This window comes from Ascaphus truei, chromosome 4 (genome assembly GCF_040206685.1).
Source record: "Ascaphus truei isolate aAscTru1 chromosome 4, aAscTru1.hap1, whole genome shotgun sequence".
Classification (NCBI taxonomy): Eukaryota; Metazoa; Chordata; class Amphibia; order Anura; family Ascaphidae; genus Ascaphus; species Ascaphus truei.
The window spans coordinates 207,590,578-207,615,548 of record NC_134486.1 but is presented as its reverse complement, the minus strand read 5'-3'; the positions used below and the strand labels follow the sequence as shown (position 1 = coordinate 207,615,548).

General features: G+C 43.6%; 1 protein-coding gene across 1 annotated transcript in view; it reads right to left on the bottom strand.

Moving 5' to 3' along the window:
• The window catches only part of CEBPZ (CCAAT enhancer binding protein zeta), a 48,928-nt gene that overhangs the window by 18,593 nt on the left and 5,364 nt on the right, over positions 1-24,971 (bottom strand). Inside the window, exons 3-10 of the mRNA XM_075596785.1 lie at positions 24,366-24,597; positions 23,853-23,994; positions 23,056-23,144; positions 19,787-19,840; positions 17,635-17,737; positions 16,832-16,897; positions 7,010-7,076; positions 4,580-4,680 (exon numbers count right to left, since the gene is read on the bottom strand). Of these exons, the coding sequence (XP_075452900.1) occupies positions 4,580-4,680; positions 7,010-7,076; positions 16,832-16,897; positions 17,635-17,737; positions 19,787-19,840; positions 23,056-23,144; positions 23,853-23,994; positions 24,366-24,597 (854 nt within the window). The remainder of the gene's footprint in view (positions 1-4,579; positions 4,681-7,009; positions 7,077-16,831; positions 16,898-17,634; positions 17,738-19,786; positions 19,841-23,055; positions 23,145-23,852; positions 23,995-24,365; positions 24,598-24,971) is intronic.

Below are 24,971 nucleotides of genomic sequence, written 5' to 3'. Positions count from 1 at the left end.
TACAATAATGCCCGGAATTTTTGGCTGCTTGCAAAGGGTTTATTTCTAGCCAATCAGCTTTTCCTTTTGTCAAAACAACTCTGAGACAGGGCAGGGGATTGGTCTGGAGGCAGCAGCAGGCAGTGACTCCTCCCCCTCCCTCCGTGAACACAGCTCCACTTTGAGTTGAAGAGGGAAAGAGTGAGTTGGGGAGAGTTACAAAGTAAGTGTCTGTCTGAGAGTTTGTTTGTAGCTGCAGTTTCTGTCTATCTAGTGTGTGTGTGTGTGTGTGTGTGTGTTTGGTAGCTGCAGTTTGTGTGTGTGTGTGTGTGTGTGTGTGTGTGTGTGTGTGTGTGTAGCTTCAGTTTGTGTGTGTCTGTGCAGCTGCAGTATGTGTGTGTGTAGCTGCAGTGTTTGTGTGTGTGTGTATATGTAGCTCCAGTTTCTGTGTGTGTGTGTGTGTGTGTGTGTAGCTGCAGAGTTTGTGTGTAGCAGCAGCTTGTGTGTGTGTGTAGAGCTGCAGTGTGTGTGGTGCTGTTGTGTGTGTGTAGCAGCAGCAGATTTTGGATGTAGCTACAGTGTGTGTGTGTGTGTACACAGAGGGGGCGGCAGTGTGTGGATATAGATAACTGCCGTGTAAGTGTATATAGAGGTGCTTTAATGTATTTACCATTTTTATTTTAATTTAAAAAAAAAAATCGATATAACTATACAAAAGTGTCTTATTTATGAAAAAGCCTACATTTAGCCTGTAATAGTAATAATCCCCTCAGAACAGGGCATTACTGGCCAATAATGCCCTGGCTGGGTTAAAGACCCTCGGCTTCGCCTCGGGCCTTCAACTTTTCCAGCCAGGGCATTATTCGCCAGTAACGCCCTATTCTTCGGGGATTATTACTTAAATAGCTTTTGACTGCAAATACAGAAACTAACTTACAGCAGTCCGTGTCTCTCCCTGTGTATGGCCTCTCTACCTCTCGCAGCCTGGATGACGTCGTAGTCGCCCGAATATGGATATGCCCATATACGGGCTTCTACAACATCATCAGGCTGCCGGAGTGAGAGAGAGACACCAGGGAGGGGGGAGTGAGAGAGAGACACCAGGGAGGGGGGAGTGAGAGAGAGACACCAGGGAGGGGGGAGTGAGAGAGAGACACCAGGGAGGGGGGAGGGAGAGAGAGACACCAGGGAGGGGGGATGGAGAGAGAGACACCAGGGAGGGGGGATGGAGAGAGAGACACCAGGGAGGGGGGAGGGAGAGAGAGACACCAGGGAGGGGGGAGTGAGAGAGAGACACCAGGGAGGGGGGAGGGAGAGAGAGACACCAGGGAGGGGGGAGGGAGAGAGAGACACCAGGGAGGGGGGAGGGAGAGAGAGACACCAGGGAGGGGGGAGGGAGAGAGAGACACCAGGGAGGGGGGAGTGAGAGAGAGACACCAGGGAGGGGGGAGTGAGAGAGAGACACCAGGGAGGGGGGAGTGAGAGAGAGACACCAGGGAGGGGGGAGGGAGAGAGACACCAGGGAGGGGGGAGGGAGAGAGAGACACCAGGGAGGGGGGAGGGAGAGAGAGACACCAGGGAGGGGGGAGGGAGAGAGAGACACCAGGGAGGGGGGAGGGAGAGAGAGACACCAGGGAGGGGGGAGGGAGAGAGAGACACCAGGGAGAGGGGAGGGAGAGAGAGACACCAGGGAGGGGGGAGGGAGAGAGAGACACCAGGGAGGGGGGAAGGCGAGAGACACACCAGGGAAGGGGGAGGAAGAGACACCAGGGAGGGCGAGGGAGACACCAGGGAGGGGGAGGGAGAGAGACACCAGGGAGGGGGAGGGAGAGACACCAGGGAGGGGGAGGGAGAAACACCAGGGAGGGGGAGGGACACCAGGGAGGGGGAGGGAGAGAGACACCAGGGAGGGGGAGGGAGAGAGACACCAGGGAGGGAGACACGGGCTGCTGTACTGCAAGTTAATTTCTGTATTTTCAGTCAGAAGATTAAAGCTGCGGGGTCTCATTGAGAAGCAGGGATCCCAACAGCGTTAATCCTATAATGTGTTCGGGCCGCTTATAGTCAACATTTAAATTTAGGAGTCGTGGCTCAAAAAAAAGATTGCGCACAACTGGAGTACATAATAAAACTCATCAGGACAGACTAAAGGACCTCAACATGCTTGGAGGTGGGAATGGAGATGAGGATGTGATAGAAACGTGCAAATGTCCCAATAGAGGGAAGCATATTTTAGAGAAAGAGAAGTCATGCTCTGAAGCTGGAGGCTCAGGGGGAAGGTGAGCAAGAACGTCTTCATGGGAAGTGTGGTAGCTTCCTGGAATAGCCAACAGAGATGGCAGAGGTACATTCAGTAAGGGAGTTTAATATACTTGGGCTACACAAACATTCTAAATATGAAAGAAACCAAAAGTATCTAATAGTGCAAAGTTTCACAGCAGGTGGGACAAGTGGTTATCAGCAAATTCTATATACCCACTTTTATTATCAAAGTATACAGCTGCAAATCTTAAAAGAGGACCATTTTGAACAGCTCTTGCAAAACCGAATGACAAGACAAGGAAATAATCTGAAATCCTAAGGCAAAATGTTTCACTGGTGTAAGCGATTTCTGCATCAACTAACATTTGCACCTGTACCGTTGGCAACTTTAGTCAAACAAAATGAAAAATTGTTTTTTTTTCCGACAAAGACACACGTACGTGTCTGCATGTTATCTACTGTCTGGTTAGGTGTTTTTTTTTTTTAGGATACCAGACGAAAAGGAAAACATATTCCTAAAACCCATCTGGATATGGTCACATCGCACTCTGGGATATAGAGAAATAAATGAAACTTTTATTAAAAAGTTTCTACAAATCACGTGATAAATTCCTATGGCTGACACTAGGGGGTAGATCCTCAGAAGTCCGTTAATGACTTAACGTCTCTTTAACACCTTGTTAAGTGCTAACAAGGATTTTCAAAGCGCAGTAACGATGCATTAAGAGCCGTTTTCAGCCGCACCAACCCTTGCGTTACTATAACAGATGTTACCGCTAATAATATGCAAAAGAGGCGTTCCCTCTAACAACGCATATCCTCAGAGCTGAATTACAGTTAAATCCCTGCGTTAACGCAGTTAGGCAATAGCAAAAGGGGCGTTACTCACATCCAGACCCTGAAATAGGTCCGATTGCTACGTGTGATTTAATCATCATATTGTTATTCACAGTGCTCTTTACCTCTCCTGTCTTCCTTTTTTTACTTTGATTAAACTTTAGTGCATGGTCTGCATGGACATAACGACACCTTTAAGACAGGCCTAACGCCATGTTATGTGAAGCTAACGCAAGGCAGTGCTAACTTCACATGGTGTTAAGCCTATGCTAATGTGATCACGATCGGCTTTTGGTTTTGCATGTGTTTAGCTTCGTGGATTCCCGTTCAACTCAGGGAATGTCACGTTAGTAGCCTATATTTAACGGACTTCTGAGGATCTACCCCAATGAGTACTATGTAAAGTAAATTCTTTCAATACATTGGGAATAAAGCTACCGTCTGCCATAGGAATGTATCACTATTTTACAATCTTTTCAATAAAAGTTAAGTTTTAATTTATGCTCCAGAGTACTACTGCACCCAGATGGGTTTTAGGGATATCTTTTATTTTTGCTGCTGATATTTAAAGTCCAATCCAAGTTAGCAGCACCTCTAATTAAAAGAGGAAATATATAGGGATTATAGCCCCCAGAGCAAAGTTTTTAATTGAGGTTATTTTTTTTAATCCTGGAATGTTACTAATTCTATCCCGAGTGTATTTTTAAAGTTGGTGTTTATCGGAAAGAAACAATTAACATGAAAACTGTAATAAAGCAGAGTGTTTTCCTCTAACTATTGAAAAGAGGCTAGTATTGAAACTTAATAGCACCAGGAACACATTATGTATGGTAAGATTAGTAAAGAAGTGTGTAAGCTTTGAGCCTCAATCCCTAAACATTAAACACAAAAAATGCGCAAAATTTAAATAACCATTAATACAACAATTCTCCTCAGTGCTGCCAAATAGAAACGGTCACTAGAACCTAGGTTTTCTGATCCTCCGGGGACACTGTAGCAGCCCATCTGACTCCAGTGGGACACTGTAGATGTGCGCGCGCACATGCGGAAGTCCCTGGCGCCAGCAACAAAGAAGAGTTGCGCCAGACGGAGGTCCTTTGGTATATCAAGGAGAGGCCATCGGGCACCCCAACAATCGGAGTGTTTTTGTCCAGTGAGGTCAAAGTGTAACTTAATACACTTACTGCGATTTAAGACTGGGAGCATGCGAGTGTGTCACTTCTGTTTCTCCCAGATCTTATTGATTAAACGTTGTTATGTCTTTTCTTATTTTTTGGGTAATCTGGATTGGTTCAAAACACCTATTCCATTGCACATTCATTTAGTGAGTGCATCATTTTTGGCAACACTGTTTGAGCACCATTTCATTTGTAATTCACTCATTTGCGCTTCATTCCATAAACATAAATGGACAATTTCTCGAACAAGAGCTTCTTAAATACTTTCACTAGTAAGTACAGGATAGCATCTGACATTACTAAAACAAATTATACTAACTTACCGAGAATGTTTTCAAACTCATCATCATCTACATCTTCTAGGCTCTCCTCATCTTCATTACGTTTTGTCTTCCGCTTCTCACTAGATAACTTTTTGAAGTATCTGGATAAGATACAAAAATATATTTATATTAAGGATAGCACAACAGTGTAAGAGAATTCAGACTTGAATTGGCAGGCTGGACTGGCCCACTTCCTAAAACTGTGTTTACTGTATATCAGTCATTCAATTTGGTCACTATAGAATGGTGACAAAAACCCTTCATTGTACAGTGTACCGCAAATAAAAATACCGCATGTGAGCACATTCACATCTCTCAGACAGGTCTGCAACCCTGCTTTTCACCATTATCTCTTAGCATACAATGCTTCCACTGCAGCCAGGGATTCTGGGAAATGACCATTCTTATGCCTGTCGTATTACACCACTTTTCAGCACAGCCTGGGTTAAAGAAGTACATAGCCAGTAAAACCTACTGACAGACAGTGATTTAGACCGTTTGGGTCTCTTCAGTGTGAGACTGGTTATACTGGCTTTGCATTTTGACGTTGGAGTAGGTTTCAAACACACATTTTAGAAGTTATGGTGAGTAAAAAAGTGACAAAAACCCTCCATGTTAAAATGCACATGAAGTAAAAGGTGACACTGTGTGCTCATTTACAGGTAATCTCCCAGAATCCCTAGCTGCAGTGGAAGTATGTTAAGAGATATTGGTGAAAAGCAGGGTTGCAGACCTGTGTGAGGTGTATGAATGTGCTCAAAAGTGATATTTTTATTTGCTAGAAATATAGAAATAATATACAAGGTTAGTGATTTATCTTTGTGTATAAGGAGCTCACTAAGAGTAAAAGTTCTCCAATATGATCATGGAAAAAGAGACAAACAGATCTAGGAGCAGAAATAAAATAATATAAAGGAATGCAATGTATACCGTATATAGCCTTAGCTCTGATACTTTTATGCATAAATGTGAACAAATATAGCAATATTGTACATTTCTGTTCACACTAGAAACATCTAGGTTAAAAAAAATGTGCTGGCTTGGAGAAACATTTCTAAAATCACTTGTTCTAACTTTATACTATTTTAAAGAAACATTTCATTTGCTAAAGCCATGGTCCTATGTTAAAAAAATAATATTTTTTACACAATATTCTGCCTCACATTTTCAATATGTGCCAAATGATTGCACTTTTACCCCTTTACAGCCAGAAGGAACAATGCATGGCAAAGATAATGTGTTTCTAGCCTCTCTGATAACATACGGTAGGGGCTTTCCATTGAAGGTGCAGTTCATTCCTGACCCTCATTATTTTCGTCTCCTTGAACCTCCTGGCTCCCGTGATACATAATGTAGCTGTAAAGCTACCACCGGTGCATCTCAGATTTAAACCCCCTCTCCACGTAGGCCTATAAGAAGTAGCGTTGGATGACGTTGCGGCTTCCTATTGGTCCACGTAACACGGGGGGATTTAAACAGTGGACGGTACCAGAGCTAGCTTTGCCATCGATGTAAAAAAAAAAAGGGGGGAGAGGGAGTAGGGTCGCCGACAAGTGGGGAGAGCCGGGACAAGTGTCTCATGCCCAGAGGCTTTGGGGGTTCCGGCCAGCGCTGCAAGTTGGGCCCAGCCAGGGGTCAGGCGCAACTTCTGTGTCCAGTTGCCTGCCGGGCTTCTGGTTGTTGCCGCCGGGGCCCCAACTTTCCCCAACTGCTGCCGGCCTCTTCCCACACCGGGCCTCTCTTTCCTGCTGGTGTGCGCTGGAAGATGGGCGCGCCCGGAAGTCGTCCCAGTTTCTGGTGGGAGAGGCTTGCCCGACGTGGGAGACAGGGAGATACGGTGTGGAAAGAGGCAGGCAGCAGCTGGGAGAGCCAGAACCCGGCGGCGGGAACCAGAGGGAAGTGGTAATTGTGTCGGAAGGGAGAGGGAGGGTGTGTATGGTGGTAATAGTGACTTATTGTGACTGGGGGCGGAGGTAGTAATTGTATCTGGGGGGTAGTATTGATCATTGTATACGGGGGGGGGGGTAGAAGTGGTAATTGTATCTGGGGGGTAGTGGTAATTGTAGCTAGGTGGGGTAGTAGTGGTAAGTACAAAAAACGAATTAATTCCAAATCACCACTTTATATTTACATATTTACATTTCTCCAACGTCTTCATGTTGTGAAGCTATTAAATACAATACAGCTACGCATAAAATAATATGTGAACATCTTTAAAGGAAATACAGTATGTAGTGTAACTATAGCTATTGTATTAAAATCACGAAAGAAAATCAATATTCCAATAAGCATGAAGCCCAGTTATTACACATACAACGCTTTATTCTGTAAATCCGCCATAAACCTATGTATATGCTACACTTTGAAATCTAAGTTATTTATTGGAAACAACTTTAGATTTCCTACATTATTGCAGATTTGGGTTTTTACCTGTGAAAGAATACTTCATCAACTGGTATTTCGGTTTCTTCCTTTCCCAGAAATGTAGAGCTGTTCACTGAAACACAGGTTTATCGAATTAGTACAACAATAAAATGAGCAGTACCATAACGCTGGAACTACAAACAACTTAGAAATGAAGGCTAAAAGCTTTAAGCACCTTTAATAAAAAACCTGTTTAGTCGGTCAATAGCCTCAAACCCTCCGACAGAGAGCCAGGATTTCTATTTTTGCCTGATGTTAACTCAGCATTTGTTTTTTTTCATTTGACCTCTTTCTGTATATGAAAACTTTTGTTTTCATTATGCATGGTCTGAAAAAGCTTTGTGGCAAGTGCACTCATGGTGCACCTTTTTCACATACGATAATACTGAATTATACTGTTCTGAAAGCAAATGTGTGTGTGTGTGTGTGTATAATATATACACACACACTTTCAGTATAATTCAGTATAATAAACAATATATTATTCGGGAATAATATATCTCAACAGATATGACACCAGCACTCCTGTGTCTTAATGATGAGAATCAGTAAGTAAAGTGAATGGTGCAGTAGGGGAAAGGGCAAGACAGACACAGAGAGAGAGAGACTGGTATACACCAGACCCAGAAGGGCCAGGCCAAAGCCTACTGAGCGGAAAGGAGCTTCTAAACCAACTCCCCCTCCCATGACCACGCTACAATTGTAATCTATATTAAAGGAACTGCACACACCAAGTAAGTACATACAAGTGTAACGTGACAGGGTCACTCTGGGTATATCAGTGAAAAGGCACTAATGTGCCAATAGGTTCATAAGAGTCTGGGTACATAAACACTTAAATCACTAATAATAATAATATTAGAATGTTCTTGTATAGCTCTGCTAGTTTTACGTAGCCCTTTACAGAAACATTTTACAGACACAGATCTCTGCCCCGTGGAGCTTACAATCTATGTTTTTGGTGCCTGAGGCACATGGAGATAAAGTGACTTGCCCAAGGTCACAAGGAATTGAACCAGGCTCCCCTGCTCCCGAGTTCAAACTCAGTGCCAGGCAGTGTCTTTACTCACTGAGCCACTCCACTAATAGAATATGAGCCTTCTAGGAGGAAGGGAGCTAATTAGTTCAACTCCCCCATCCCACGACCACGCTAAAATTTATATCTATATTACTGTGATTGAACACATAATAATGACCGAATAAACGTGTGGTAACATAGCTTCTGTGGATGTAGTTAGGTGGTTAAAAAGCACATATAGTGACAATGGTCTAACTGCACAAACCCTAGATGGTAAATAAAGAGGAAAACAGTTACTGCTCGCAAAGGTAGGCAAGTGCAAGTAAACTGTGTGCATAAAAGCCACTGTAATACTTGCGATACCAGTAGTGTGTGGACGGTAATCTTTAGTCCTGTGGTTCAGCGAGACTCAGCCATGTATTCAAGCTCTGCATGCTGTTTGTGAAAAAGTGCTTCCAATAGCACTATAATGCCCGTGAGTTAGCAGCAATCCTGACGGGACGTTTCGCTTTGGCGCTTTTTCAAGGGATCCCTTGTATGTATTACTCCCGAATAATTTCTTCTTTTCTCCTGGCCCTCCATGACTGCTCATGACATAAGGGAATAGACTTCACCAATCTGCAAGATACAGACATCCGACCTATTTGTGGCCTTATAAGCCCCTCTTATGCCTGCCTCAGGTCAGTTGTACGTGTAGCCAAATTGAACTATATACATATACACCAAAAGAAAAAAAGGCATAAATAGGATAAAAGAAAAAAAAAATCTACTGTAAAAATCTGCGTAGAAATAGAGGTGGGAACTTCGCATATGTCGCTATTAAAGGACCAGGAGGAAAGAAATTAATCGGCGAGTAAAATTTCCGTTTTCTTTCCTGTCCCTCCATGTCAGCGCATGTCATGAGGCAATGTCCCAAAATCAGTTCCCCCTAAATACAATTGGGTTGGGCAATTTACAGGGACACTGTTGCCTGTAGGACTTTCCTACCAAAGGCAGCTTCTGCTGATGCGGATACATTTAGCTGGTAGTGTTTTGAGAATGGAGGTAGGGAGGTAGGGAGACCAGGCTGCTGCTTTCCAGATTTGCTCTTCGGATGCCTGCTGTTTCATAGCCATGGAAGTTGCGATAGCTCTAGTAAAATGAACCTTTAAAGAAATTGGCATGACGTTTTATAAGCCTGTAGAATGAGATTGTTTTTTTTTTTTTAAATCCATCTGTCTTTGGCCGTCTTGGATGCTGGGTTTTCCCTTTTGTTCTCCTGTAAAGAGGAGAAGTAAACTTCTCGATTGTCTAAACTTTAGACGATCATTTAGACTCTAAAGGATTTTGTTCTGGTGATATAGGTCTTTGGCACGAGCACGACGTCCAAATACGTAGGCATACTTCCGCCTGATTTTTGGGATTTGGACAGAAGGAAGGCACAACTCTTTCTTGGTTAATGTGAAATTATGAAATTACTTTTGAACGGAAATAATGTAGTGTCTGAAGGCAACATTATCCTGGTGGAAAATGGAAAAAGGGGGAAATCACATGACAGCGCTTCAAGTTTGCTCACTCTTTTAGCTGATACTATTGCCATGATGAATACAGCCTTTCATGTCAATCATCTGATTGTTATTGATTGGAGAGGCTCGAAAGGATGCATCTGTAGTGTCTGTAACACAAAATGTTAATCCAACGGTGGGACTGGATCTACAGTATGATCCTAGGCCTTATTTTCCAGTTGCTTTTAAGTATTGTTGAATATACTTTTGCTCTGAAATCTCATCCTGAAAGAAGACGCCGAGTTCTGTTACTTGAACTTTAAGGGAGGAGTGACTGAGACCCTTCTTGAAACTCTCTTGAAGGAAATGTAAGATGTTCGGGATCGATGCTCATTGCAGGATCACGTTATTGTTCATGCACCAGGATCTGAAGACCGATTATATACTACAATAGATTTTGGATGTTACTGGCTTTCTAGCCTTAATCAGTGTGCCTGATACATGTGAAGAAAACCTGTTTCTTCTTAGGACAGGTCCATACTGCCGCAGACTGTGCAGAGGCGTCCGCGCGGGGCACGATCACATTGCCTAAAGGCATTGATCACGCCCCTAGACCGTGCGGACGACAGCAGGAGGGGACGCCCGTTGCGTGAGAATCAATTCAAACTGATTAGTCCCCGCGACAGCCAGGTCACATGAGCGGTTCGCCCAATGAGGGTGAACCAGCACCGTGACACCCCTAGGCACGCCCTCCACGGCGCATCTACCATTGCCCGAAAACGCACTTGCTTCACGCGGGTGACGTCACAGCCTTCGCACGCCTCCACGCGGGCGAAGGCTGTATGGCATTAGGCATAGGATCTCCCTGTCAGTCTCCAAACTATAAGGTGCCACATTTGTAGGTTTGGATGGTTGATTGGGCCTTGCATGGGACAGGAAAGATTGGAAGAGACCATCGACTGATATTTCTTTTAGCTCTGTGAACCAAGATCTTCTTGGCCACTGTGGGATATATGTCCTTTGCTCTGATCTTCTGTAGTGTCCTCTGTAACAGAGGAATTGGTGGAAAAACTTACACCAAAGTGAACGGCCACTCTCTGGCAAAAGCATCTATTCCTGATTCTTGGTAATCCCTGTATCTGGTGAAAAATTAGATGGCATTTGGTGTTTTGCGACCTCTTGCCACGAGGTCTATTGATGGTTGACCCTATCTGCAAACAATCTGTTAGAAAATTTCCTGGTTCAGAGAACAGCCATGATGGCTGAAATGTTGAGCTCCTCCCATTTGAAAATGTTGGCAACTTCTCTTGCGGCCTGACCACTCCCTTATGGTTTATACAGGAAACCAATGTGATATTGTCAGAGTGTATTTTGATTGGATGTCCCTTCAAACGATGGGAAAATTGCAAAAGCGCTTTGAATATTGCTTTTGTTTCCAGAATGTTGCATGAAAGTGTCGGTTCTGTTGCCCAAATTCCTTGGACATACGTTTCCTTGAAGTTTGTTCCCCATCTGGAAGAGCTTGAATCCAACAGACGACCTTTTGCTAAATTGCCTTCTGATTCCTACCATGTTAGTGGACCACGAGTTGCTGGTAGGAGAGGTATTCTCTGGGACAGATCTTGATGGTTCTTGTTCCATCTGAAAAGAAGATTGAGTTGGAGCTTTCTTAGATGCAATAGAGCCCACGGTACTCTTTCTACAGAGGCCACCATTCTTCTCAAGAGCGACACATATTGCTGCGCCACATGATGCTTTAGACATCTTATTTCCCTTATTTAAATGCCTTACGTGGTGTCTCTTTTCTGCAGGTAAGCACAACTTCACTTTTACCGTATTGAAACGCATTCCCTAAAATCTCCACCTCTGAGAGGTGGCGTGTCTGCTCTTTTTTAAATTGATCAGCAATCCGTGTTGAGATAATATGTGAATGACTGATGCAACGTGTTCTTTTTATCTTTCTCTGGAATGGGCTCTTAGAATATCACCCAGATATAGTATTAAAGATATTCATTGCTGGCTGATGTGCCCAACAAGGGCTATCAGTAATTCCGTAAATACCCGAGGAGCCTTTGCAAGGCCAAAGAGGAGAGCTCTCAACTGTTCAGTTGAAGACGTTGAACAGGAGAACATGTAGATACGCATGCTTGAGAACCACGGCTGCCAAAAAAAAATCTCCTGGACGCACAGAAAGGAACTTCTGATTGACCTGTCTGATTCCATCTTGAAATGTGTTAGCTTTATAAATTTGTTCAGTTCTTTCAGGTCGAGTACTGGGCGAAAGGAGCCCTTTTCCCCCAAATCATAAACAGGATAGAGTAGAACGCAAGACCTTCTTGGCCCCTTGGTACTTCTAGAATCACCTGCTATTGCAGAAGAGCATTCAGACATTGATGAAGCGCTTGTAACTTTTGTGGATTTTTTTGTTGTTGTAGAAACCAGTGTTGCCCTATCTGATGACTTGCATTACCCATTGATCGGTAGTTGATTGGACCCGTGCCTCCATGAAAAACATTTGCCTGGGCCCTACTGCTGCCTTGTTCAAGAATAGGATTCACAATCTCGGAAAGGGGCATTTCTGGAAGATGACTGGCCTGCTGTAGCGTTGTCTTCCTCTAGTGAAGTGTCTTACTGATGTGCTCTCCTGCTTGATTGACTATCTTGGTCCGTTGAATGATTGGTAGCTTCAAAAAGGTGTAAAGATCCGTGGGGGTCGGGGGTCGCGCACCCTGCAGGACAAGCCTACCTCAACCCGCGATCGGGTGTCTCGCCGAGACCTCTCTCTCTGGCACCTCAGAGTCTGCCAGTCAGCCTCGGCCCACGCGCAGCCGGAGAGACTTTTGCCACTGGCCCCGCGTCCGCTCTCCACCTCCGTGATGCCGTCGGCCCGCGTCCGGTCTCCACCCCCGTGATGCCGTCGGCGGCGCGCATGGACTGCACGCGCCAGCAAACAGATCCTGTCTTCCCTGCATCTCACCACGGCAGTCATGGACTCCTCCCCCACATATCACAGTACTGCTTACTGGAAGCCTTTCCCCTGCAGCCTTGCTATTGGTTCCTGGTACTATATATGCTCAGTCAGCCCCTTGGCAAGATGGCGGAGCATAAGACTTCATTCAGTGCGAAGTGTTTACTGCAATTCCTGCCTCCTTGTTTTGTACCGGTGTCTCCTGTTCCTAGCTCCATCTTGTCTGACGTTGGCTTTCTGTGGACTCCGTACTGCTCTACTCCTGACCCAGGCTTACCAGCGACAATCCGCATCTCTCCAACCCCGACCAAGTACCTACAACGAACCGCACTTCTCCAAAGTCGACCTCGGCAAGTACCTTCGACGATCCGCAACTCTCCAACCCCGACTTCGGCAAGTACCTTCTACTACTCTGACCTCAATAACCCCAACCCGGCTAACCACTACCAATCTACACTCCGGACGCACTTTCGCGGCTGGAGGTTGGCGTTTTGTCAATCCCCGACCCCGTGGTCACGTCCTGTTTGTGGTGAGCACTCCGTTACAAAAGGACTGTCTCTGACCTCTACATGAAGTGGAAAAACGCCCGTCTTGAGGTAGGAATTATCCTTTATCACCTGTAATCCTTGCCTTTATGGTCTCCAATTACAGCCAAAGATAGTTTATATTCCTTTTCTAGGAAAAGTTAACTTATTGGCAGCCTAGGCTTTGAGCCAGACAGCTCTGCATGAGGCTACAAATATTGCGGACGTTCTGGCAAGTAGTCTGGTTGTGTCGAATGAGGAGTAGCAGAGAAAATTCAGTGACTGACAGGATCTACTGACGTGATGTTCCTGGTTGTAGTGCTTCTTGAATAATGCAGAACCAGATCGTCATAGTCCTTACCAGACAAGCTGCTGCAATCATCGTCTTGAAAGCTCCTAATGTAGAATTCAGACCTTTAGTAGGCCATCAATCCTCATGTCCATAGGATCTCTGAAAGATGTTGTTACCTCACGAGGGTTAGTAGTCCTCCTTGTGAGTCTGGGATATTGCAGCGTCGACTCGGAGGGTTTCTTCCTAATCTTCTGATTTAAATGGATAGATTCTGTTAAAATTATTCGTCGTTCCGCTCTGTTACGATATTTCTATTCTCTCAAAATCAAATCTTTAATATACTTTATGAACGGAAAAGGTTCTAGCTTTCTTCTTGGATCCAGAAAAGATCCTGCCAAGGGCACTAAGGTCTTCCTTTTCCTCAGATAACTCCAGGATTAAAGCCATTTCTTTAATGAGCTTATCAATATTATCAGGGGTGAACCTGGAGTGACTTTGAAAAAGAGACTACTGAGTCTCCCCCAGAGCTCAAACCACTATTAACCAACTTATATGTATCTGATATCCATAAACTTTGAATAAAGTCCAGAAAGCCGCAAAAATATAAACCTGCGAACTGATAGTTCAATATATCTTGATGGTACTCACAGATGGCACTGTGTCCCCATAATCAAGTGAACGGCAGGAAGGTGAAATCTCCAATATATTTATGCAGTACAATGGCATTAATGAGAATATAGGTAGTACTCACAGTCTGTGACCATTCAGGACTCCTCTGCAGCGTGCATCTCCACTGGTGTTGCATGAACAAAGTAGTTCCTAGGAATCCACATGGGTAAGGAACCGGAAGAGCACAGCAAAAGGAAAGCTGGGACCAGACACCAAAGCTGCTATAAAAAGTGAGGTTTATTTGTGTAATACACACAACAGCAGGAGGTGAAGTATCCCTCTAACGCGTTCGCGCTCTTGCAGCGCTTTATCAAAAAGTAGAACCTGGAGTGATCTTCTCCGATATCCTCTGTCTTAGGCACGTTCTATAGTGCCGGGCGCGCGCTACGCCATGCGCGGAATTTTAGTTGGCTGAAGTGAGTCACAAGGGCCGCGCGTACGCACGGCAGGGAGAGGGGAGCCGACAGACAGCGGCCAAGACGGGAAAAGCATCTTTTCGCGCCGCTACCGGCGCTGAATGTATGTATATATGTGTGTGTGTGTGTGTATATATGTATGCATGTGTATGTATGTATATGTGTGTATGTATTTGTGTGTCTGCACAAATGTAATACATTTTTTATTTTTACCAATGTTTTTTTTTAAAATAAATTACACATACAAACACACACACACACACACACACACACACACACACACACACACACACACACACACACACACACACACACACACACACACACACACACACACACACACACACACACACACACACACACACTGTACCTTCACAGCTCTCACTCTATATTTACAAAAAGCATGCGGCACGTGTACGCGCCTTCGGACAGGCACGCGCGCACGGCCGCACTTACTATATAACAGCCCTTAGGATCAATGAAGATTTAGGTCTGACGAACCCTGTTGCTCAGAATTTGGCCCAGAGAAATCAGACTTTGCTTCATACGCCTTGACATGTCTGGACCGGGATTTTGACTGAAGACTGCAGAGATTCCTCTTTAGCTTCCTTGAAAGATGCTATCATTATAGGTCTTAAATCAGATGAAGAATGCAGACATCTGAGCAGGTGCTTCTTGTAACGCAGTTTGTCTGATGCAAGTCTGACATAATTTGTCAGGGTGGCCTACAGTCAGCCTCTCATTATAGCCCATGCAATTTAGATGCTTAGATTTAGCAGCACACTCTTTTGCTCTGACTACAGGGTCTTCAGGAAGAGAGAATGCTTAAGGCTGCGTCCATAGTGAGGGGAGCCGCGCTCGTCCGCGCTGAGGCTCGTCTGCGCAATCAGGAGCAATTGCATGAACTAGCAAACGAGCCAGCGTGCACGATCAGGAGGCGGGCACTGACGTCACTGGACGAATAGCCCGCGAAGCGCCGACATCAACGTCATGGCGCCGACATCACCGCACCATGACTTTGACTCTGCTTCGCTCTGATTGGAGGCTTTCAGCCGACAGCGCGCTCAGAAACAGGTTCTGCTGTCGGCTGAAAATCCCTGCGCCTCAGCACGCCTGCGGACACCCCATCTCAAGACATCCTCATTGAGGATGACGGGGCTCATCGCAGAGCGTCCGCACGGCTCAGCGCTGACTGTCCTATGTTCTCAGCATTACTGCCAGAAGGGGAGGAGGTATTGAGATTAGACATAGTAGTAAGAAATAGAAAGAGGGGCAATAATAAATTCCAGCAAAATAATCCCCACTAGAGAAAAACCTTAGTGTACCTCCAATCCAGCAAGTATTCAAAGCTCTACTTATATGCCTGTGTGCAGGAGCTTCCTGTCCCTGTCGGAGCGCTGTTTCCAGGGTGAAAAGATGAAGTCACCGGCGCTCCTGGATAAGGATGCAACTTCAAACCCCACGTGGATGCGTTAACCACGTGTACTATATCCCAGCCGACAGAGCCGGGAGGCAGCTATACCGGGGAGGAAGCATCTGGTTCTTCACATTATTCCAAGCAGCATGATTAACGTGCGATACTGTGTGGAGGAGGAGAACCTGCCCCCAAGTGATCTCTGTGGTCGGACATCAGAATTACCGGGAAATAGAACTTCTCATGGGTGGGGGTAGGGCGGTGCAACGGCAGCCTTGTGGTTGAACACCGTACAAGAGGATGCCAAGAGCAGCTTGATAGCGGCTTTGCGTCGAAATAAAAACGGTCCTCCACAGCGTAGGACACAAACAACTAACCCGAGGCAGGCATAGGAGGGGATTATAAGGCTGTGAACATGTCATAAATCTATTTCCTACCATCAGATGGATGGAGACTATTCGCTCATGTCATGCGCTGACATTTATTTTACATATATTACATGAAGCAGGGTTCCCCTGCATAAGGGCTGGTCCCCGCTGGCTACTGCAGCGCCTGCTGTGGCGGACACTGCACGCACGAGAGCCCTCCCCTCAATGGCGCCGGGCCCGCTGCGAGGGGGGGCCGCAGCGCTGTGGCGCGAGTTGCTCCTGCTCTCAATAGTATTGAGAGCAGGACTCGCTACGGAGCGCAAAGTCACACCCCGGCGGTTCAACCAATGAGGGTTGAACCCTGCCGGGTGATGTCATGGCCGCGCCCCCGTCACTCCCTCACCCCCCCCCCGTGTCTTTTGGTCTGCAGCTCCCTGCAGACCGGGAAATCAGCTGCACGCGCCGCCAGTTTCGCGGGCGCGCGTGCAGCGGAGGTACTGGGGCCTCAGCCTAAGGAGGAACCCAGCCTACAATTCTGCAGCCTGGTTTATTCTGTATTTAATAATGCCCACGATTACATTTCAGATTAAGGCTTAAAGAATGCAATACTCCCAGCTGTTTGCAAAAATGAATGGCACTATTGTTTTAAAAGAAAACTATTAAAAAGAAATATACCTGCAAGTTTATCTTCATTCATGTAATGCTTCTTCCTCTGGTGCATTAAATAACCTCTGTTGTTTTCTGTGCAAATAAAAAACAATAAAAAACAAACTTAAATTCAAGACAAAATAGTGTACATCTGAAAACAAATCCCCTGATATTCTATTTCTTTAGCTGTTAGAGAGCACTTGAACTAACTTGCTGAAATAAGAAAAATAAATAAATTAGTATTCTAAAAGAATGTAATAAAACAAAATCACTTGATTACACCAAGTGCAGAAGTAAAACAAGGGAATTGATGCCAAGGCTTTAAAACACAGCTGCTATGTATCTACTCGCCTACGACATGCATGTCCTTAAAAGTGGAAAACCTCAGCCGCTTGTCGCACTCTGAGCAGCACTTATCTTCACCACCCACATGTTCTAGTGGAAAACGTGTGGTATTTTATTTTGCAGAAAAACAGTCATTATAGCATAACGTTTCAGGGGACTAGTCTCTTTGTCAGGTGTAAGGTACCTTGCAAAATAAGATACAGTACCAGAGATGTTCCACTATAATGGCTTTCAATGACAGTGTGCGGCAAAGAAAACTACCATAGGAAAATGGGCAGACTAGGTGGGCCAAGTGTTTTTTCTTCTGCCATCAAATTCTGGGTTCATGTCAGACTGCAGTGATTTTTAGCAGCACAACCTGCTTTACCTATCATTAACACAGTGACTCGTTTTAATCTCCGGATGTTTCCTTCTGTCTCACATGCACAGACTAGGAAGAGAAAAAGCACACATTTCCATACATGCCTAAGTCAATTTTGGGTTACCTGTTGCTTTCTGTAGTTTTGGGTTGCGATACACGAAGCGATCCAGAAATCTCATCAGCGTGAAATCTTGCAGAGGGTCACCTGTATACTGAATACAATTCCCCTACAGCACAAAATGGATAGTTAGTTGCTAGACATTTGCCTATAAAAGATATGGTTGAGTCCTTAGAATACATTCATACTGCAATACAGTTGTCATATAATATATTATTTTCCATTTTTTTTTTTTTTAAACATGCACCATTATGTATAAGATGTTGAAGGAGTGACGATGACTATGACGGAGTGAAATTAGTGCTGTCAGTATATTAAAAGCCAATGATGTTAGACTAGGTTTGGATTTAGTTTGGCCTATAAACTGCTGATCAAACTGTTAATGTTTCCGTTAGCCCTGCAATTAGTCTATATTCAAAATCTGCTTCTTCACCCATATGAAATTTCAATTTAGAATTTTAAATTAAGAGATCTTGCCTTTTCAAACATGGTATTTATCTTTCAAATGTGATGCTCCGTTCAGGAGATATATGCAAATATAGGATGAGTATCCACTCCCGCGCACGACGGCCACTTATCTGACAAGCCAGGTCCGCAGGACATCTAAAGATGGCGCGTCATAGCGGCCTCTCTAGGCAGTGTTTAGCTCCTGCGCGGGACATTTAAACATGCAGCTGTCAGAGCGGCCGGGACTTGCAGTAGTTGGAGTGGCGGACCTGGCTTGGCGAGTGCGTAGCAGGTGGTCGGGCGCAGGAGCGGACATCATGGCGAAATGTCCCACAACGAGGATCCCTGCAACGAAGTGTCCTGGCGTCAGAACGTCGACAGCGTTTTGGTTGCAGCCAAACGTCTCATTCCGTCACATCAGTGCTTAGTGAATCGGTCTCATTTTTAACCGGTGTGCAAAAGCAAGAGGGACATAGCAAGATAGGAGTGTAGTGGTCCAAAGAAGTAGATAGTGATGCTGTAGGTAATGCACTAATGCAAGTATAATAAAACGAATTTGCCAAGGAAAAATATATATATTTTTTACATTTTGTAATGTTGCAAGTTTGTTTTAGAAAAATAAATAAATACAGAGCCTGCTAATGTTACACATTTCAAAGTAACATTAATCAATATCTGTGCTTGATATATGCACATTATAGTACAAACTGAGGAAAAATAAACAATTAGTTTACCATATTAAAAAAACCATACATTGTCTTAGGAATAACTTGCTAAACAGTAATATCGACAGATCCCATACGAAGTAGACAAGCTCTACGAAACGCGTAGGAGTTTTGTGAGCCAGCAACCTGTGCTGTTCCACCCGGTATACTGTGTGCCTTTACCTACGGAGCCATCGCAAAGTTCCAGCTATCCGTGTATCAATACACGGCGGAGCAACGGCGACTCCGGTGACGTCATCGCTAACGCGTCGGAGCGCCAGTGTGGAGAGAGAGCTCCCAGCGTGGTTCCTTTTAATCTAATAGCACCAGTGCGGGACTTTATACTGTTTGAATAAGAACTCTCTGCAGCAGTATTTTGAGTTCCCTTGTGGGGGGGAAGATACCAACACAGTACCAGTGAATATCGTAAACGGAACCAGGAACCAGAGTACCAGCGTGGAAAGACCTGCTTCTCCATAGAGTGAGGACACGAGTGACGCTGATGATGTAGTGCTGATTCATGATCTGCTGTAGTGGTAATATGTACCCCAAACATGCCCTGCCTTTGTTGATTTGCTTTGCTGTACGTGTATTCATTACCACCTTCTGAATTTGTCACATAATATATATACTATACTATGAGAGTTGTGTGCAGTCTTTTCTTTTCTTAAACAGTAATACAGCAAGGTCCCGCTTTTCCGCGATTCGCCGATACCGAGAAGGGGGCGCATGCGCAGAACGGGCCGGTCCGGGGTCGTGCATGCGTAGAATGTTGCGCATGCCGATGTTGCGCATGCGTAGTACGACGCATTGCCGGTCTGCGCATGCGCACATAACGAAAATCGCCAGTTACGCTTTCCGGCGATTTTCTCTTTGCGGCGGGTCCTTAGAATGGAATCCGCTGCATGACTGGGGCCCTTCTGTAGTTAGCTTAGCTAAAATATAAAGTTCTGAGTTTACAGGGCATTATATTGAAACTTTAACATTCTAAGTTAACATTCTCTTACCTCCAAGATGGTTTTTGAAAAAAGTGCCACAGATGGATGAAAGTGTTCAGAAAGCTGTGGTAGAAAAACGGTGAACAATTGAATCCACAAGCAAATTTAGCACATCATAAACACACACCAATATAACTTAATTACAACGTTAGTCAACAATTCAAATGTCAAAAGACTGAAATATGAGAAATGTCTGATTATTTAAAGATCCTATTGAATTTCTTATGGCATCATAGCATCTTTGTACATTGTTTTTATCATCTGTTTAGTATTTAATCATCATGTGATGGACTGTTAGTGACATAGTCTCTATTGTTCAAACAGTATGCATCCATGTACTTTTGAGTTTTTAGCATGGAAGCCGTTCACCTTTATGTTTATTGTAATGGTACTTTATTTTTATTTCCATTGTTCATTATGTCTTTCTCTGTGTGTTCTACTCAAGTGGTGAATTTGTGTCAAGTTTGTTAATTGTTTTATATGTCATTTCCCAATAGCAGACACTCAGATTTTTCTTTGTAATGGGTTAATCTCTGTCCAATTAATCAATTAAGATTGTAGCTATTTTAAGGACTGTCTCATTCACCTGTTTTTAACCCCTCATGAAGTCGCATTTACTCAGCGATGAAACGAGTAGGGTCAAGTTCGAGGACTCTGGTATTAACCTGTCTTTTATTACTATCACAATCTAAGTACGCCGGTTTAACAACCAGCAGCGGAATTCTAACCGACATAGGTGGCGGTATCGCGAGAGCTGTGCCTGCAGAGGGAACAGTGTGGACGCACACTCCTGGCGCGGGTCCAGCATCAGAAGCGGACGCGCACCTGCACTTCTCCATGCTGCCTTGGCGTCTTTATCCACGGAGTTACGGTGATATCCAACGTGAGTATTACCTTTGTCCTTCATGCTTGTTTTATCTTCTATCTTGTGAATGGCCGTAATTCATGTGTCATCTGGTATTTTTATTAAAATTACCTTACTATATTACGCTAAGGGAGCCGCGCTGTCTTTTGTTTTGTAGTGGTCAAGGAAGAAGGTTGTTCCTGAAGACTAGCTGACAGCATCATCCTGCAGTGGTTCATTCACGTCGGCAATTTCTGTTATTGGGTTTATCCTTGTGTGTCAGTTTCTTGTTCCTTCTCCCCTCCCCTCTGATTTTCCTTCCCTTGTTTTATATGTTGGTTTGTTAGTTTGTTGTCTGTCATCACCATTTCAGTATTTCTCCATAGACACATTGTAGAATTTATGATTACATATGAATAGCCCATTGTCCCTCTCTGAGCACTGAATTACTATCACTTGAGTATATAATACGGTCGCAGCAATTTCTGTTTGTATGTACAAAAAAGATCAAAACTGCAGCACCCACAAGTCAAAAAAGGAGAATTTAATCCAAAATCATCAGGCAGTCAGACAAAACCCCAGAGCGACGCAAGTTTCAGACCCACTGGTCTTTTGTCAAGCTCTGAGAAAAGACCAGTAGGTCTGAAACGTGCGTCACTCTCGGGTTTTGTCTGACTGCCTGATGATTTTGGATTAAATTCTCCTTTTTTGACTTGTGGGTGCTGCAGTTTTGATCTTTTTTGTATTTATCCTTGGACCGGTTGGTGTTCCCTGTCTGTCTGCGAGCACCTGAACTGTTAAGTATACTTTTATATTTATCTACATTTTGGTGTGCACCCAGCTTCCACCTTGTTATGTATGTATGTATGTATGTATGTATGTATGTATGTACACACACACACACACACACACACACACACACACTTGATGTCCTTTTTTTTTTCTTTTAAATAAATTTAAAAAAAAAATAGATCAGACACCTGTTACAATTTTATAATAATTTTACAATTATTTTAAAACATGAGCTATGACTTGGGAGGGGATTGATTTCCTCCCTTTTGTCTGATGTCATTGCATGTTCAGTAAGAGTTTGCATAGACAGACCTCCGACCCCTCATCGTTATTGGCTCTCAGGTAAGGAAACAGTGGGCAAAAGTAAAGGAAACATTTAATTAACAAACAACTCTTTTCAGAAGCCCCAAAGAATTGTACTTTGGAACTAATTCCCCAACAAACTATAGTAACAACATCTTTGCTTTTAGCATGGCTAGAGTAGTTTAGAAAAGATAATTAGATTATTACATTTCTTACAAAAAGTTGTTTTCATCAAGCTACGTGGGATTGCACCTTTATATATATGGTTGAGTCACTAAATGAGTAATAAAGAATTTTCTTCTAGTCAACCATATTACAACAGGGTAGATCCACAAGCTCTCTCACTATGAAAGGATACACAGTGGTTGACGATATCAGTGAGATAAGCAGGATGGTTTACAAAATTATATTGAGTACCATCAGACACCAAACTCTTTGGGACATTATGGGAACTTATGGTCTCATAGGCCAAAGTATTAATACCTAAATATCACCTTTTACCTTACTCTCCACCTGTGCCGTCTTAACGCATGGGCACGCTGGGCAGTTGCCCAGGGGCCCCACGAGCATAGGGGCCCCACGAGCATAGGGGCCCCACGAGCATAGGGGCCCCACGAGCATAGGGGCCCCATGCTAATCTATGCACAGCTAAGTGAGAGGAAAGATAGAATCCCTATATTGTGGCACTTAGAGAGTGCACCCAAATTAAAACTTAATATTTATTAGTTCATCTTAAAATGAAGCTGTTTGGAGTAACCATAAATGCAGGACAAATTATTATTAAAAATAGTAAAAAAAAACGGAGAGGTGGGGTAGTACATAGGGGAATTATATATAAACCCTATTGTCGGTCTGTTAACCCTTTGATGGTTTGTAAGTGTTAGAGAAGTATCACACAGGTAAGTATGGTGAGGATACTGTTATATCACTGATCCCTTGTGGGAGTAGCCATAAACTTACATAGAGTATGTATCACGTGACGTCGGCTCATCGGAGTGGTGAGGGCTTGTGTACCGTCTGGGTGCTTCGTAGACTGCATTCGTGGGCAGCAACAGCACCCAGACTTTAGTGTCAGTCTGTTTTAATAAAGAGTTTGTGTCCGGATATATTTAGTTAGAGATTAGCTACTTAGATAGACTTAGGGCTATATTTATGGCTGCCCTGGACATAGGTATCTATCTATATAGCTACAATCATTCTCTCATTTCATACTCTATGTCATAACCAAGTCATACAACCTCATATGTTATATCACAGTAAGTGTTTGTTTGTTTTTGGTATGGTAGGTACAAACAAACAAAAAAACAAAAAAACCCACTAGAATGTAAAATCATGTTACCTTTTTCAGCTCCCATAGACTTGTATTATCAGCACCACAGAATAAAGGATTTCTATCCAAAGGCTGATAATGACCCGAATTTTTTATACCTAATGTAAAAAATTAAATTACATTAAAAAGTACCAATGTATAGATCTGGACATTCTATAGAGCAAGTATAAATGAAAAAAAACACAGATCACAACCTTTTTTTTTCTAATCACAAACTCAGAGAGCAGTTTGTTTCCGCCATTTAGTATCATATAATAAATGCCCGCAAACCCTAATCTAAGTGCTTTAAAAAAGTAGTACACATAGCAGAACTGTGTGATTTTAAGCAAATATGCAACATATTTACAGTGGCAAGTACAATAGATTCAATGTAGTGGACTGACACCATAAAAAAAATATATACTTGACCAATATAAAATATATACACTGAAAGTATTTAAAAATAATTTAGTGAACTATTTACATATGGTAAACAAATGCATTGAATGGGGGTTTACAATGTATTTTAGTGAGAAGGCTGCTAGCCAGTCATCAAAATATTTAACATAAAATAAATGTATCACTTCCTTCCCTTTAAGGCAACGTAAAAATCTAACCTGCCGATCGATCAGATCTCTCGTGATCGATCGGTGAAGGTCCTGCTTCCCCGGGTTCAGAATATGGCCGTCTATTAAAAAAAAAAGACGTGCTGTGGCTTCGGAAATGCTTGCTACAGAAACCCAAGAAAGCGTCATACATTAAAAACTCATTAAAGGAGCAGAGCAACACACATAGCATTTTGAAGGTACGCGCACACACCTACTAACCTTGAAGAGTTTGTTGATGTATCCAGGAAGCTGAAGTGACTGTATTTCCCGATTTCAAAATTTCTTCATCTTCATTGCCATTTATATTTTCCTGTTCGTCGTCATCTGGCATGTCATGAAAATGTTCTTCTTCGTCAATTTCCTTAGATAACAAAATTACATTGGTTCCTCAGGATGTCCCATGTAGTTCTATTTAATATTTATGTGCATTTTATGCTTAAGATATAAACTGGTAAATTATATAATAGGGTTATTACTAACACTGATGTCAAGTTTTAGCAGTGATGCAACAGGAAAGATTTTGCCTTCCTCTGATCATCTTGGTTTCTCGTGTATTAAATTAGACGTGTATATTTACAATATGTTTCCAGAACAGTGATTTGATTTAAGATTTAAACAAAGCCCAAGATGGAATAGGTTTTACTTGAGAAATGGATAGGAAACCAATTACTTTGTCTTTCCAATACATAAATGTATATCTAACCAAAAGATATTTCAAATGAAAATTCATACCCCATTTTCTTCCAACAGAACTCTCAGTCCTGGCTTTGTTTTCAGTATCTCAGAGACGAGGTACAAGGCTCCACATATAAATGACGGCTTTTGACTACAAGTGACTTGCAATAATCTCTTCACAAATGCCTTTACACGCCTCAATACTACGTCCGCTTTTAGAGATTTGTAGAGAAGGTTAAGAAACATGCTCTGTTTAGAGCCCTGTGCTAAGCCAGGATCCAGCAGCTTTCTGTTAAAAGAGAAAGCATGATTAGAAAGAAAAAATAGTCACGTTCCCTTTCAAAAGATGCACAAATAGAGTAAAATGTAAGGCGGAGATTACAATAAGCACGCGCGCGCGACAGAGCGCATGGTCTCGCCATCCCTGCACAGTGGTCCGGGGAGGCGTGGCAGATGCGTCACCAAGCTGGTTCACCCTCATTGGCTGAACCGCTCACGTGAAAAGACAAAATCATTTGTCTTTTCAAAAATCTGCCACACGGTCGCTCTGCATCGCTCGTGCGGTTGCGAGCACTATAGGCGGCCTCATAGAGACGAGGTCTGTTGTTCGCCCGCGCCAACAATCGATTATAGTGGGCGCGGTGCAAACAACAGACCTCTTCT